The 15,388-nt window shown below is 46.1% G+C and overlaps 1 protein-coding gene and 1 long non-coding RNA gene across 3 annotated transcripts in view; one reads left to right on the top strand and one right to left on the bottom strand.

Moving 5' to 3' along the window:
- Positions 1–15,388, bottom strand: part of LOC309340199 — a 186,286-nt gene that overhangs the window by 142,431 nt on the left and 28,467 nt on the right. The gene's annotated exons all lie outside the window — the stretch shown is intronic.
- Positions 8,000–15,388, top strand: part of WWC3 (WWC family member 3) — a 60,642-nt gene continuing 53,253 nt past the window's right edge. The window contains exon 1 of one of the 2 annotated variants that reach the window (XM_081858663.1): positions 8,000–8,722. In XM_081858663.1, coding sequence (XP_081714789.1) covers positions 8,442–8,722 — 281 coding nt within the window. In that variant the 5' untranslated portion in view covers positions 8,000–8,441. The remainder of the gene's footprint in view (positions 8,723–15,388) is intronic. The other variant, XM_081858662.1, reaches the window with a different exon arrangement.

Genomic DNA, 15,388 nt, shown 5'->3' with positions numbered 1-15,388 from the left:
AAAAGAAAGAAAAAATCTCTACTTGGGTCAGCACATCCCCCACCCCCCTTTTAAAGCTGAGAGATGGAAGAACACAAACAAGAAGTTCATGAATGCCAAATTTTTACACTCCCAATTTCTTGAAGAGCTGTGGCAGAAGTTTACTGACTAGACTGGTTTATCCACATACAGGACTGACATAGTTATGTTTTGGGAATCTGGATAAATAGATATTGCAGTGATGTGACTTGACATGCCATGACAAGCTTAAGTCTGGAACAATGCCTGATGTAAAACATACATTCTTTATTCTATGGGAGTGAAATAGGGTGTGAAAACATCTTATCAGGAAAGTGATATGTCTTAAGCAATCCTTGAGAGAAAGAAAAAAGGGAATAAAACCACATATGGAGGAAACACAGGTGTCATATGAAAACTGACAGGAGGTTCTCTCTAATGCTGCCATTCTGCTTATGCAACAGACTTCCACTTGCACAACAGAGCTTCCCTCTCCTCTCGTCTGTTGTGCACCCTCAAAATCTTCTGCAAAAAGTTGGATACAACTCAAGTGTCTTGATAAATCACTGATGCAAAAGTTTTTGTCCTGGTGGCACTTTGGTTAACAGTGATGGATCAGCTAGTTTGCAATTGGTTTAGGAGGACTGACATTTCTAACTTCATCTCAAAGCAAGTATTGCATATGGAGGAAACCTTTTCCATTACATTTCACCTGCTCAAACAAAGAAATGCCTCATAATATACTCTAACGCTATTGCTTGAGTTATTCTATTTTCCAGCAACATTTTCCTGTTAATTACTTTCCTTTACAGAAAGTATACAGTCATACCTCGGTTGTCAAACTTAATACATTCCAGGAGTCCGTTCGACTCACGGGTTTTTGGCGTTTGGGAGCCAAAACGTCTGAGTACCAAGGCGTTTGACAACCAAGGTACGACTGCAAATTCAGAGGTCTTTGTCAGACCTATAAACCCAAAGGAACACAAGGCTTACTGGCACAAGGAGTGAAAATTGCTTATGTTAAGTTGTGGGCGAACATATCGGATGACACAGCGATTCTTCAAACAGCTCTTCTTTATTCTGAGGCCAGAACAGAACTGAACAGCAAACAGCTCAGCCGGCCTGCTTTTATAGGCAGCCAGCTATCAACATTGTAGCAACAACAACCCAGGGTTTCCCGCCTAAAGTAACTGACGTGGACCTGAGTGAAAACTATATACACAATACTCCTGGTGGCCAGGGTGAGAATTCAATACATAACACCCCTCCCCACCGAGATAAGGCATTAGTTACAATCATAGTGGTTCAATTACATACAGCAATACCCTTACTGGTTTCAGTAAGGCACATAAGCATATTAATTGACCCTATTCACCAAACAGCTTTACATGTGCAGTTTGTCCAGTGAACATAGTCTTTTAAATACGGGCTACTGGCCTTGCAGATTTCCTGGGCAGCTTCTGAGGCCACGGCCTCCTCAATGGCTTTCTGCAGCGTGAGGTCTGGCTTGGCGAGGAGATGCCGTTGCAGACAGATGTTCCGGACCCCACAGACGATTTGATCCATCAGGGCATCGTCTAAGTCTCGGAACTTGCAGTGCATTGCAGCCTGTCGGAGGGCGGTGGTGTAGTTGTTGACTGACTCCCCCTCTGCCTGGTTCTGGTGGTAGAACGCATGGTGGGCAGCAATCTTGGTCGGCTTTGGCACGTAGTGGTTGCGGAGCTTCTCTTGAATTGTGTCCCACGGCTCTGCCTGGACTGCTAGAGGCGCAACCAATGCTCGGGCCATCGCAAACACTTTGGGGCCACAAAAGCTGAAGGAAGAGGCCTCGCATCTGCTCTACAGACCCTCTTGTCAGCTCATTTGCTTGGAGGTAGCAGTCGAACCGAGCGAGGTAGGAGTCCCATGATTCAGAGGCTGAGGCAAACAGTGGTAGACGCACGAGTGAAGCCATGCTTCCAATGCTGACATGGAGACGATGGATGGAACACTGTGCTCTAGCCAGAACGGTCAGCTCCGAATTGGTTCTGCTCTGTGATTTCGCTCAGTGTTTCAGCTCCATGATTCAGCTCATCTCAGAGGGTGGCCGCATCTGGATGTGCTCTGATGTCCATCGATCCTATCCTCGTTGCCAGTATTAAGTTGTGGGTGAACATATCAGACGACACAGCGATTCTTCAAACAGCTCTTCTTTATTCTGAGGCCAGAACAGAACTGAACAGCAAACAGCTCAGCCGGCCTGCTTTTATAGGCAGCCAGCTGCAACATTGTAGCAACAACCACCCAGGGTTTCCCGCCTAAAGTAACTGACGTGAACCTGAGTGAAAACTACATACACAATATTCCTGGTGGCCAGGGTGAGAACTTCAGTACATAACAGCTTACCTCTTTCCTACACTCAGTGTAAACCACTGCCCATAAGAGCATCCTGGCTGTTCAGAAAGTGGTATTGTATGGCCGTGTTGAGTATTTTCAGAATGTGTTCCATGCTCCTAATAGTGTTAGGAATTGCACTAACTAATTGCCATTTCATCAGGCTGTGTCTTAACAATCCTTATCAGGCCCAATGCTTGTCGTGAATACAAGATATATCACTATGAGTCAGTACCGAATGCTGTCTCATTCATCTGCTAATACACCTGAGTCAGTTTTTCCCCCCTCAGAACATGACACATAAATTAGTATCTGACATTTCTTCACATGATAGGAATTTATATGAAATTTAAATTAAGGAAGCTATCATTCCTTCTGAACATACAATAGACGCAACTCACAGGTTGTCATTTCCTTATTTAATTTTTAAAATGGTCAGTGGCAGAGCCATTTCCCCAAAGAGGTAATTTCATTAATTAAGAATTTCTAAACTGTATTTTTTGCCAAGGGAAGTTAAATAAACTACTAGTATTTAGATGAGGCTCAGTCAGTCAACTAAATTGGAAAATGTTCATATGCCCCTGCTTTTAAAAGAAAGATTTACCATACTCGTTATCATATATATGGTATTCAAGACTTGACGTGACACAAAAGGAAAGTGGATGGGAAGGGAGGATCAAGTTCCTAGTTAGCTTGGTTATCTCTTCTGCAATTTCTTCACAGACTCCACTAGGAAATGGCTATAGTCTAGAAATTACTCCAAAACATTCAATCCTTATAGTGAAGACATCAAATTAAACTTTGGTTGTTTTTAAATGTGCCATCTCTTAAAAAACAAACAAAACAGATTTATAACATGAAAACTAAATTACAAATAAGGTTACAATTACAAATAAGGACTGTGCACCACAAAATAATATTTTTGATGGTGAAGCCGCAATGGCCACAGACCTTTCCCCCACTGCTACAGAGAGGCATCTGAAGGCAGATCTTCCTTTCCACTTGCAGAGAAGCAGATCCTCTATACCCTTAGGGCCCCAGATATTATACCCAACAACTAGGAGGAATCCAGCAAAATTAAGCTCTCCAAATTTATTTGCATTTCAAGGGAAGTTCTCATTGGAAGCTCATATAGCATAGCCGCCTCAGAGAGGCAATTTTTGTCAAGATCATGGCAGGGACATAAAGAATTAACTTTTCCTTCTACTGTCTAGCCCATCCCAAGCTGCTATGTATACAACCCAAAAATGTGCACCTTAACTGTATGTATGCAATTAATGTCACGTCTGCCTTGGCCCTTAAAAGTATATTGGAAGAAGGAGTGAAAATAGGACCAGGGCTGCACATTCTGAGGGATGGTTAACCCCCTTCCCTTCTCTGCAGGGTACTGTTCAAGTTTGGTAGCTTCTTGCTCACCCAGGCCCCACTTCAGCAGTCTGATGCTATTGTGCTACAGGGCTGGTGGGAATTTCCAATCTGCACATCCTTCCATCCTGCAAATATGACATGAAGACTGGCAGCATGAAGCCTGCTGTGTGGCAATCCCTTGCAGATGGTTGCAGTGCCTGGAGACAGACTGTCAGACCATGTATCCATGGCAATGACCAGAAGAGGACAACGAGATGCCTCCAGCTGCAACAAAGCATCTCTCTCTCTCTCTCTCTCTCTCTCTCTCGTATCAGTCCCTACAGCCACAGCAAGTGCTGTGACTCTCCAATGGTTTGACTTCATGCCCGAAGGTGCACTCTTCCCTTGTCTCTTGAAACAGATGGGTGCCCACAACATGATTCCATGATTCCCTAGTCAGTGTCTGTGAATGTGTGAATAGGGGTGGTTGTGTGTTTGCATATGTATGTGCATGTGCTTATACACATGACTCTGCAACCCCCAAGTCACCACCCACCACCACGTGTGGCCCCTGGGATAAAAATGTTGCTTACCCCCTGCCCTACATACATACAAATGGTTTATTTCTTTCTATAGTGTTTAACCACACCTTTCCACCAAGGCTCTCCCTTTCTTCATTTTATACCAACAACAACCCTCTGAAGTAGGTTAGGTCACCCAGTAGACTTTACGACTAACTGGGGGTTTGAACCATGGTCTCCCACATCCTAGTCGGACACTCTAACCACAACACACCAGCTCTCCAGTGGTGTGTGGGTGTGTGGGTGTGGGTGGGTGTGCGCGCGCGCGCGCGCACACACAAACACACACGAGTCATATCTCCGCTTACGTATCCCTCCAGTTACTTAAACTTCAGGATACGTAAGCAGCAAACCGGGAAGTATAGTTATGGGTTTTTGCCGCATGCGCAGAAGTGGTCCCTCCGGTTGTAGAAACCTCGGGATCCGACCAGAGCTCCAGAACGGATCCCGTCCACAACCGGACATACCACTGTATATGTATGTATTTACTGTTGCTCTCATCTTCAAGTTGGGACAGACTAGACATTTCAGTAATCAAATATGATTTGCATGTTTTGTGCAGGCGGAGAAAATCTACATGAGATATGCAGTGAATGAACAGCGTGACTGTTTTTTCTCACTGACAAATACTCTTCACAGATATATAGTTATACTGTGGTTCTGTTTTGTGGCTTCTGCAACCTCAGATCAGCTATGACTCAGCCACACTTTTTTTCACAGACAATACTGTGGTTAAAGACCAGGGTGAAGAACCTGGAAACCAATGCTCTATTTATGAGAGAAAAGGTAGAGGGTTTTTTGTTTTTTTGTTTTAAATGAAACCCACAATGTCCACCTCAAGCCCTACTTTGGATGAAATCAGCCTCCCTCTGCCTTCTTAATATAGTTACTATGGGTGCTGCTTCCCTTGCCATTCCCAAGGCTACAATGCTGTGTATACTTAATTGGGAGTAAATTGCACTGAACTCACTTCTGAGTAAATATAGTTAGTATTGGCATGCAAGTTTGCAAAGTCAAAGATAACTGCAATATAGACCGTCGTGAAAAAACTTATATCAATTGTACGTGTGTGTGTGTAGAATAAGTTAATGGAGGATAATAATGATTGTTTATTAAATGTCTATAATGCCCTTCATCTGAGGATCACAAGGAGGTTTACAATATAAAAACATAAAAATACACAACATAGTAACAAAACCTATACCTCCCCCCCATGGTGGTCAGTGGTTACTAGTCATGATGGCTGTATTCCACCTCCACCGTTGGAAGCAGTATCCCTCTGAATCTTCTTACTTCTTTGCAGGGGTGTCGCAAGGGGGGTGGGGTGGGCGGGCCACCCCAGACTTCATCCCTAAGGGTGTGTGTGACAAAATCCTCACCATTCGTATCAGCGCGGTGGCGCTTGCACCCCATTGGCAGTGCTCGCATCCTGCAGTGGCACTCACACCCATCAGCAGTGCTTACACCCCCATGGCAGCTCTCACATCCACACACCAGCTCTCTCACCCATCGGTGGGGCTTGCATCCTCATGGCGTCTCCCTCACCCTCGTTGGTGGTGCTTGCACCGCTGTGGCGGTTCTTGGACCCGTGTCCTTGATGCTCGCACCCCCATAGATCCCACGGCGCAAGCCACAACTTTGGGGGACCATTCCTAAAAAAAGCTCAGCAACTCTGGGCAAGCTTTCCTGCACTGGGAACCACTTGACCCTGCTACGCCTCTGCTTCTTTGGTGATCACTCGTCGCCAAGTAAGATTGTCTCCCATGAATATGGTCTTAATGGTGTGTCGAAAAGTGACTGGATCCTTCCACAGTGGGGACAGTTTTTCGGCGGGAGTTGATCATGGTGAGCGTTTGCCAAATGTGCCTTCCTCTTAGCTCATTTCTCCCTTTTGTCCTGAGTTTGGGCTTCTTCAAAGTCCATGACATGTTTGCTAGAGGCTATTCTCTAACTGGAGTGTTTGCAGGCCAGTGTTTCCCAGTTATCTGTGTTTATACATACTGCATTTTTAAAAGATTTGCCTTGAAAGCGTCTTTAAATCTCTTTTGTTGCATTACACTTTCCATTCTTAACGTTGGGAATAGGGTCCTGAATACCAGTTTCTGCGAACTACAAGTGGACAGAGTACTACATGGACATAGCCAGGATTTTTATGAGGGGGGTATGATTTTGTTAGGAGGGACAGTACCTCAGATTTGTATTGATTGTATTGATTTTGATTGACTTAGGGGGCAGCTGCCCCTCCCCCAGCTACGCCCATGGAGTACTATTGCAGGCTTCCCATAGGCATTTGGTCAACCACTATGAGAACAATATGCTGGAAGAGACTGGTACTTCAGCCAGACTCGGCTTAGCTCTTCATTTCTTCTTGTCCTTCACTTTGGCTGAGTGTTGGGGAACTTGTGCTTCTTCTCCAGATGTTGTTAGGCCACAGACCCCCCCCCCATGAATCATGTTGGGCAGGGGTTGGTAGGTGTTGGGAGTCTCCGGGAGGGTGCCAGGTTCTGCCTCCCTGCTTGTGCATGTTGGGCTGCAACCCCATGCAGTATTGTTAAAAGGGAACATGTCCACAGGAAGAGCACGTGTTTCCAACTAGATGTGTACTGTACAGGGCTATGCATAAAGCGTGCCTTGAGCCTCAGCGCCAGTCGTAAGAGCCAACGACTAGAGCAGCGATCGGCAAGGTTTTTGTGGCTTGGGCCAGTTCACAGCCCCACAGACACTGCAGTGCGCATATGCATGCATGCGCAAATGCTATTTCTGGTGCTCCTTCCAGCGCAGAGGTGTGCGCAGCTTCCCATTGGCTGCAGGAGCTTCCTGCAGCCAATGGGAAGCCAGCCAGCATCGCGAAAGGCGGTCCCTGCTCTGCTTCGCAGTGGTTTAGTTCGGTGCATGGGAGCCAACTGAGCAGGCGGTGGGGGTTTCCGAGCGGGCAGTGAGAGTCCATGGGCCAGCTAAATGACCCCCATGGGCAGCTTGTGACCCATGGGCCTTAGGTTGCTGACCCCTGTCCTAGTGGCTGAGGTCCTCCCCAATATAAGATTTGAACCCCCTAAGTTAATGGTCATTGCCATTCAAATGGTTCTAGTTACAGGTAGGTAGCTGTGTTGGTCTGCCATAGTTGAAACAAAATACAAAAATTCCTTCCAGATACGTATCTGAAGAACTGTGCATGCACATGAAAGCTCATGCCAATAACAAACTTAGTTGGTCTCTAAGGTGCTACTGGAAGGAATTTTTTTATTTCATTCAAATGATGTGTGCGTGCCGCATCATGTGATTGCTTCAACATCAACATTTTATTCAAGTTGGCATCCCTGGCATCAGTGGGCCTCTTCACACCTTTGCAATGATTCTTGCCCCCTTCGTTTGCAAGGATACCTGCATCTCGTTCTGACATCCGACCAGCTTCCCTGGCAACATGATTTCAAGCAATGTGCCCTTGCGACGGGGGGAAAACCTGCCCAACTTTGCCTTATGCGTGTTTTTTGTTTAAACTTTTAAAAAGAAACCCCACACAGCCCTTTCAGCTGCATTCATTCCTCTCGCCCTTTCAGACCCCATTTCAGAGCGGAGTCCTTTCATTCCTCTCAGGCCAGTTCCCCCTCTTTCTCCCTCACGAGGGAGCAGCTCTGCCGGAGAAGAGGCGACGGGGCGGAGCGGGAGGCGACGGGAGCTCGCTGGGTTTCCTTTTTCCCCCCTGCCCGAGCGGAGAAAGATGGCGGGGGCAGGCGCCGGCGGGATGGAGCTCAGGGAGCCGACGGGGCTGCGAGGCTGAGCTGCTGGAGGAGGCCGCTCTCGGGGGCTGCTGGGAGGCCGAGAGGGAGGAAGGAAGGGCGGGAATTTCGCGGTGGCGGCGCTCTCGCTCTTCCTCCGACCCGAGGCGGCGGCGGCGGCAGGGCTCGTCCCGGGGCCCGACCAGGGGTGTGGAGGCGGGAAAGCGCGAGGATGAAGAGCCCGGCGCGGCGGCGTCGCTGCTGCTGCTGCTGCTGCAACCCGGGGAGCCGCCCCAGTTGTGTCCCACCAGGCCGGGCCGCTCGCTAGTCCGTGCTGGAGGCGGCGCAGGGCAGCCCGGGCGCCGCGGCCGCAGAGCAGCTGCTGGAAGGGGAGCGCTTGCCGCCCAGGCTCCGGCCCCGCGGGGCCATGCCGTGGCTGAGCGGAGGGCGGCGGCGGCGCCAGCAACAACAGCCACCGCAGCAGCAGCAGCCGCAGCCCCAGCAGCAGGCGCCGCCGCCGCCGCCGCCGCCACAGGCTCCCGCCGCTATGGGGCAAGGGCTGGGGCAGCCGGCGGCGGCGCCGCGTGGCCGGGAGAACTCGGAGCTGCCTTTGCCCGCTGGCTGGGAGGAAGCGAGGGACTACGACGGGCGAGTCTTCTATATCGACCACAACACCCGGCAGACGTCGTGGATCGACCCCCGGGACAGGTCAGGAAGGGGAGGAGGCCCCTTTTCCTCCCTCCGAAAGGAGGCTCCCTTTGGCAACAGCCCCGCCGTGTCCTGGGACGGCCCTTGCTTGAAGGCTGCGGGGCCTGCCGAAATGGTCGACGGAAGGGAAGGGAAGGTCTGGGCTCCGGGAAAGAGCATCTGGAGGGGCCTGCGATTTTAACTGGGCGCGAAGGGCCATCCCGCTTTCACGCTCTTTCCCCGAGTCGCCTTCCTTCCTTGCAAGTTTAGGGATGGTCGTTCCCGGGTCCGGGGATAACACCGCAACTCCATTTTGTCCCGTGTCATTTTTGGGGAGGGGAGGCTGGCGAGAATAGTGTTGAGCGCGCCTCATTGTTCTCACTCACAGGAGACGGGGCGCGCGCGCGGGGCGGGGGGGGGGGCATTTTCTCCTTCGCAGTGCCGTGAAGCCAGGACTGTTTTCTTTCCTTCTCCCTTCAGTATCTTGTTTTAGCAGATTGTGGTTTGAATTCCTATACCTCTGTCTGATAACAGCAACGGATTCTGACCTAGGTGCCCCTGTAAATCTTTTTTTTCTTTCTTTCTGCGTGGGAAGGATTGCCTCTGTTCTGAACAGTAAATTAGTAAGCAGGCAGGACTTAGCAGTATCTCAGCTTTGCATGGGTAGTGTTATGAGGTTGTTTTACTTAATAAGAGTAGAAAATCCCCCCTGCCCCCAATAATGCTTAGGTGTTGTGTCCCGGACCTAAAATCTAAAACAATGGTATTGCAACAGTTCATTCTGGCTCTGTTCTGTGACATTTTGTTTCTTTTGGAGGTTATGGCAAGTGCAGCATTTTTAAAGCATACCAGCTTGTATTCCGACATTAATAAGTATTGTTACTAAAATTGCTTTGGGACCAATCAGTATCCTGATGTGCCTTTGTATATTTCTTGAATGAAGCTTTAATCATCAAAAAGCAGAAGGGCTCTTTGGCTCCCTCTCTGCAATAGAAAGCTGTCAGCTTCTTTTGCTGAAAAAAAACCTTTTCCAAACCTCAAACATTAAAAGCAAAGGTTGTGTTGGTGCATCAGAAAAAACTCCAGTCTACAGTTACATAGTACCTTTAATAAGAACAACCAAAAAGGTCACAAACATGTTACTTTTAGGAAACTTTGAACAAGTTTTAAAAATGTTATTTCTAAGCCTGAAATCCTATGCATTGTAACTTGAAAGTTTATTCTGTAGAAATTAGTAGGCCTAACTTCTGATAAAATATGCATGAAATTGAACTGATAATAGTATTTAAACTTAGGCACTATTAGTACCAGTGACAAAAGAAGCTAAACACACCCTCTTAACAGTTGTCAGTGATTTCATGTAGTGAGTTTACTTGTCAAAAAGCTGCAGGTCTTTTTTTTGTCTAGAGCCAACATGGTTGAATGGATAAAACATTGAAACTGAGTCTAGAAGACTGGAGCTCAAACTGCATTTCAGCTGAAGACTTGGGATGAATTGTAATCACTTATTTTCCTGTGTTTACAAATTAGAAAATAGTAACACTTTGTACAGTTGCATGATTCAGATGATGTTGCATTAAGTTGCTTTACACATGGGAAGTGCTACAGAAAACATGTTGCTACTTACTATGTCTTTGAAAACATCATGACTAGAATACTGTGGTGGATGCAAGAATGCAAAGTTTATTTTTATAGCTTTTGACATTGATCCCTGTGCACACATGCTAAAAATTTCATTCATATTTATTTGTTTGTTTTATTACACTTCAAGGGCAGCAAACATCAAAGAAACAATACAGCACAATCAAAATTAAAATAATAGTCATGTTTGGAAGATCACATAGATGCTGCCAAAGCATTTATGAATTAATGTACGGTCAAGCATTATTATTATTTTTTGTATTTTGTTTTAAAGATCTTGCTCCTGTTTGTGACTATTGTATGCTGGTGCTAAAAGGAAAATAGAACAAGCAATATCTTCTGGCAGAACTCCTTAACTGTCAGCAGGATTTCCCATGACGGCATGTGGGTTAGGGCTAAGACTATGATTCCTGTGGTATATGCAGGCAGAGTTCCTATTTTATCATATGCTTTTATGGATCCTACTAAACTAATTATAACCATGTTTGCCTAGATAGATCAAAGAAAAGAAATATTTGAAGGGAAAAAATGTCAGGAAAAGACTTGTTTCAGAAGGAAGCTAGCTATAATATGCTTTTTATGATCTATTTGCGAAATACTTGCAGAGACAATTCACCTGCCTTCTTTTGAGATGCATACTGATTAGGGCTGCTGTCAAAATTTGCTCCAACCTGGTTTTGTAAACTAACTTCCAGATTTTTTAAAAGGTCATCTCAATGGACAGGCAAAATTCCAGGACACAAACACACATGGATTGGGGGCAGGTGTTCTGGTTGCCCTACTCCTAGCCTCCACTAGCCCTCCCCTCCCTTCCCAATTCTTAATCTTAAACGGGAAAATTGGTGAAGAGCAGAGAGAAGGAAGTTCCTCCATCCGCTTTTTCTGTCATCTTGATACTCACTGTAGCACATAAGGACTAAAGTAGTGCTGCATTTCAGAACTTAATAAAAGTGATAGCAAGGGCTGCTGCAGTGGTCCCAAGTGCCATTGCTTTTTCAATTCCAATTCCTAGCACACTGCATGTCAGGAATGAAAAAATTAAGGAGAGTTCACCTGTAGCTAATATCAAGTAACGGAAAGCTCAGAGTGGGTTGTCCTGAAGTATTCTAGTACCCTGCTATCCTTGGCAAACAGGGAATTCTGTTTTGTTGCATGTCTTTTTACAACATCTCCACGATCCAGTTGGTCCTCTTTTGATCTGCCTGAGCACCTTCTGAATGTTTTCCTACTGGGAAGCTCTTACTTTCCTTTTGCTTCATTGGAGTTCTTCAGGAAAGTGTTCTTGGCCCTCTCCACTTCCCTCTGCATTTATGAGGAGTGGTGTGCCTACAAGCTGGGTCAGGCCATAAAGCAGTTTGATGAGTTCTGCCAACCCAGTAAGTTCAGTCACGGTTTATTGTCTGCGATCTGAGTCTCCATCACAGCACAGATCTCAGATGAGAAGTTCAAACCTTTCTATTCCGCCCAGTGCAACGGTTAAGAAATTGCTCTGTTGTAGCACAGGGCTGAGAGGAGACATTGAAATATCTCTTCTCAACCTATCACCGTAGTGGGGGTTGCATGTGTGCACCTGTGTGTAATTATGAGAAAGAGTCCATATGACCCTTGGAAGGTTGGCTGAGTTTTTGAATGCATCCCTCTGGCTGAAAAGTGTGAGCTACCCTTGCTGCATGTGCTGCCTGAGTGCCTGCCCACGTTCCGTGATTTTGTACCACCTATACACTGATGACACTTCTACTACTTTGCCCCCAAGCTCTCGCCCTTCCCCAAGTTTCATATCTCCAGCTGCCTCTAATATTTCCACCTAGACATATTTCTGCTTTGTTGTCATTTTCCAAGCACTTATTTCCTTTGCTCATTTTACTTACCCATTGAACTATTGAGCAGGCATGAAGCAGAAACTGCTTCCTGTGCTTCCCACGTCTAGTCCATTGTCAAACTATGGTGTGTTTCCCGTTATAAAAACATGGCTGTTGCTGCTTGATTCAGCAAAAACAAACAAACAAAAAGCAACAACAACCCTCTGGGCCTCACCCTGGTCATATCTTTCCTTGATTACTACATAATTTCCTCCTCTGGTTTTCCCTTCTCTCACCTGGGTCTACTGCTTTTCCAGCAACTTGCTGCCAAAGCATTCACCTCTGTTGTTGCCAGAATCATTCACTACCTCTTTGTAATGCCCTTCCTTAAATCCTTACACTGACTTCCTGTCCATTCCTGAATCCTGTTCAAGCTTCTTATCCTTGCTTTTAAAACCATGTAGGCCTTGCCTTCTTTATCTCTCTAGTTTTCATATAAATCTCCATCTGTTCCCTTATCTTGACCACCTATTGCTCCGCTAAGCCATCTGAAGTTCTTCACAGATGACGTTTTTGCTGTGTTTTATGCATGGAACTGTCTTCCAGAGTGCCAATGTGCTTACTTCTCCTTCAAACCTATCCTCTCCTTTTCATTGAAGCTGTTGGTACAACTCACTGGCCTCCAAATGTTGTTATAACTAAATCTGAATAACTTAAATAATTAAGTTATTTTCCTGTTAACCCACTGTTGCTGCTGCTGCTGCTGCTGCTGCTGCTGCTGCTGCTGCTGCTGTTGTTGTTGTTGTTGTTTTTTTATACTCCGCCCATCCAGCTGGGTTTCCCCAGCCACTCTGGGCAGCTTAGAGCACATAAGAAATTGTAAAACATTAAACATTAAAAATTTCTGGATGCAGAGTTGCCTTCAGAGTTGTCTTCTAAAAGTCAAATAGTTGTTTATTTCCTTGGCATCTGATGGGAGGGTGTTCCACAGGGTGGGCACCATTAATAAAAAATCCCTCTGCCTTGTTCCTTGTAACCTCATTTCTTGCAGTGAGGGAACCGTCAGAAGGCCCTCGGAGCTGGACCTTAGTGTCTGTGCTGAACGATGGGGGTGGAGACGCTCCTTTAGGTATACAGGACCGAGGCCATTTAGGGCTTTAAAGGTCAGCACCAACACTTTGAATTGTGCCCAGAAATGTACTGGGAGCCAATGCAGGTCTCTCAGGACCGGTGTTATATGGTCTTGGCATCCACTCCCAGTCACCAGCCTAGCTGCCACATTCTGGATTAATTGCAGTTTCCAAGTCACCTTCAAAGGTAGCCCCATGTAGAGCGCATTGCGGTAGTCCAAGCGGGAGATAACTAGAGCATGCACCACTCTGGCGATACAGTCCGCGGGCAAGTAGGGTCTCAGCCTGTGTACCAGATGGTGCTGGTAGACAGCTGCCCTGGACGCAGAACTGATCTACAGCTCCATGTACAGCTGTGAGTCCAAAGTGACTCCCAGGCTGCGGACCTGGCCCTTCAGGGGCCCAGTTACCCCATTCAGGACCAGGGAGTCCTCCACACCCACCTGCCCCCTGTTCCTCCAAAACAGTACTTCTGTCTTGTCAGGATTCAACCTCAATCTGTTAGACACCATCCATTCTCCAACCGCCTCCAGACACTCACACAAGACATTCACTGCCTTCACTGGTTCTGATTTAAAAGAGAGGTAGAGCTGGGTATCATGCACATACTGATGAACACCCAGCCCAAACCCCCTGTTAATCTCTCCCAGCGGCTTCATACAGATGTTAAAAAGCATGGGGGAAACGACAGAGCCCTGAGGCACCCCACAATTGAGAGTCCAGGGGTCTGAATACTCATCCCCCCAACACCACTTTCTGGACACAGCCCAGGAGGAAGGAGTTAAACCACTGAATAACAGTGCCCCCAGCTCCTAGCCCTTCTAGCTGGTCCAGAAGGATGTTGTGGTCAGTGGTATCAAAGGCCACTGAGAGATCCAGCAGAACTAGGACACAGCTTTCACCCATGTCCCTAGCCCGCTGGAGATCATCAACCAGCACGACCAAGGCAGTTTCAGTCCCATGATGAGGCCTGAATCCAAATTAGAAGGGATCTAAATGGTCTGCATCCTCCAGGCAGGTTGAGTCTGGGCCCCACCCCCTAGGCCAGGTGGAAAGGGGCTTGCAGGGAGTGTTCTTCAGCGCTTGTTTCCATCACTTTAATCTGTAGACTGCTTTTTGTAGATTGCTTGATCGTGTGACCCTAATTCTATTTAAAATGCCATGTGGCAGTATACATTTGTCACATTATTATTTATATAGATTGAATTTTAACAGGCGCTTGCTTTAATAAGATTACATCTGTTCTTGTTTGATTTTTTAAAAAGGAAAGCTGAGTATGTTGTCATTTAGAAACTAGTCATAAAGCTTTTATCTACATTTCCAAGAAAGAATGTTTGTGAGTATTATGCATTCCTATGAAAGAAGAAATATCTGTGTGTTTTCCTATACTGAATTGTGTTTTCATAACTGGAGAGCTTGAATATCAGCCAAAACTACTTTACCAGAAATACGCATGGAATGTTAAGTAAACCCATGAAATGTTGTGCTTTTGTTTTTTACAAAACAGTAAAAATGTGTGCAGTTTCTTTTTGTATTAATAATGAACGAAGGGCACTAGCCAAATTTTCAAATAATTTTAATTTTTCAACACAAACTTTGTTACCAAGTTTTCCATGTTTAGCTCTAATAAACAAATCTATGGCCAGGATTCAAAGAACTACTTTGAGCATCTTTAGTGGGACATTTTGTTTTGAAAAGCAGGTCTTGCTATATCACTGTTTTGCTGAAAATCCTTGTGGTTTCAAAAACAGTTTGCCCTGTGGCATAAGGAACTGGCATTTGAGAAGTGTAATATAAAGTTCGTTTGGATGTATAGAAGGCATTGCAAGGTGTTTTTTTTAAAAAGATTCTTTCAAATTGCTTCTAACGTAATTTAAATACTCTACCAACCCACAAGCTAAACCAGGAGTGGGCTCCCTTAGCTCCTGACAACCGGCGACTCATTTTCTTTTGCAGCCTGAAAGTAAAAATGAAGTCCAAAGCAAAATGTTTCTTTGCAGGCATGGCTTGGGTTCCAGCTACATCTCACCAGGATTTGAGGTCACTGCCGATCAGGTGATTGATGGTGATTTCAAACCGCTTTTGGCAGGGATGAGCTATGAAATTCCATACACATA

Source organism: Podarcis erhardii (genome assembly GCF_964252035.2).
Source record: "Podarcis erhardii genome assembly, chromosome: 4".
Lineage (NCBI taxonomy): Eukaryota > Metazoa > Chordata > Lepidosauria > Squamata > Lacertidae > Podarcis > Podarcis erhardii.
Note: the sequence above shows the minus strand (reverse complement) of the source record. Positions and strands in the feature narration are given on the sequence as shown.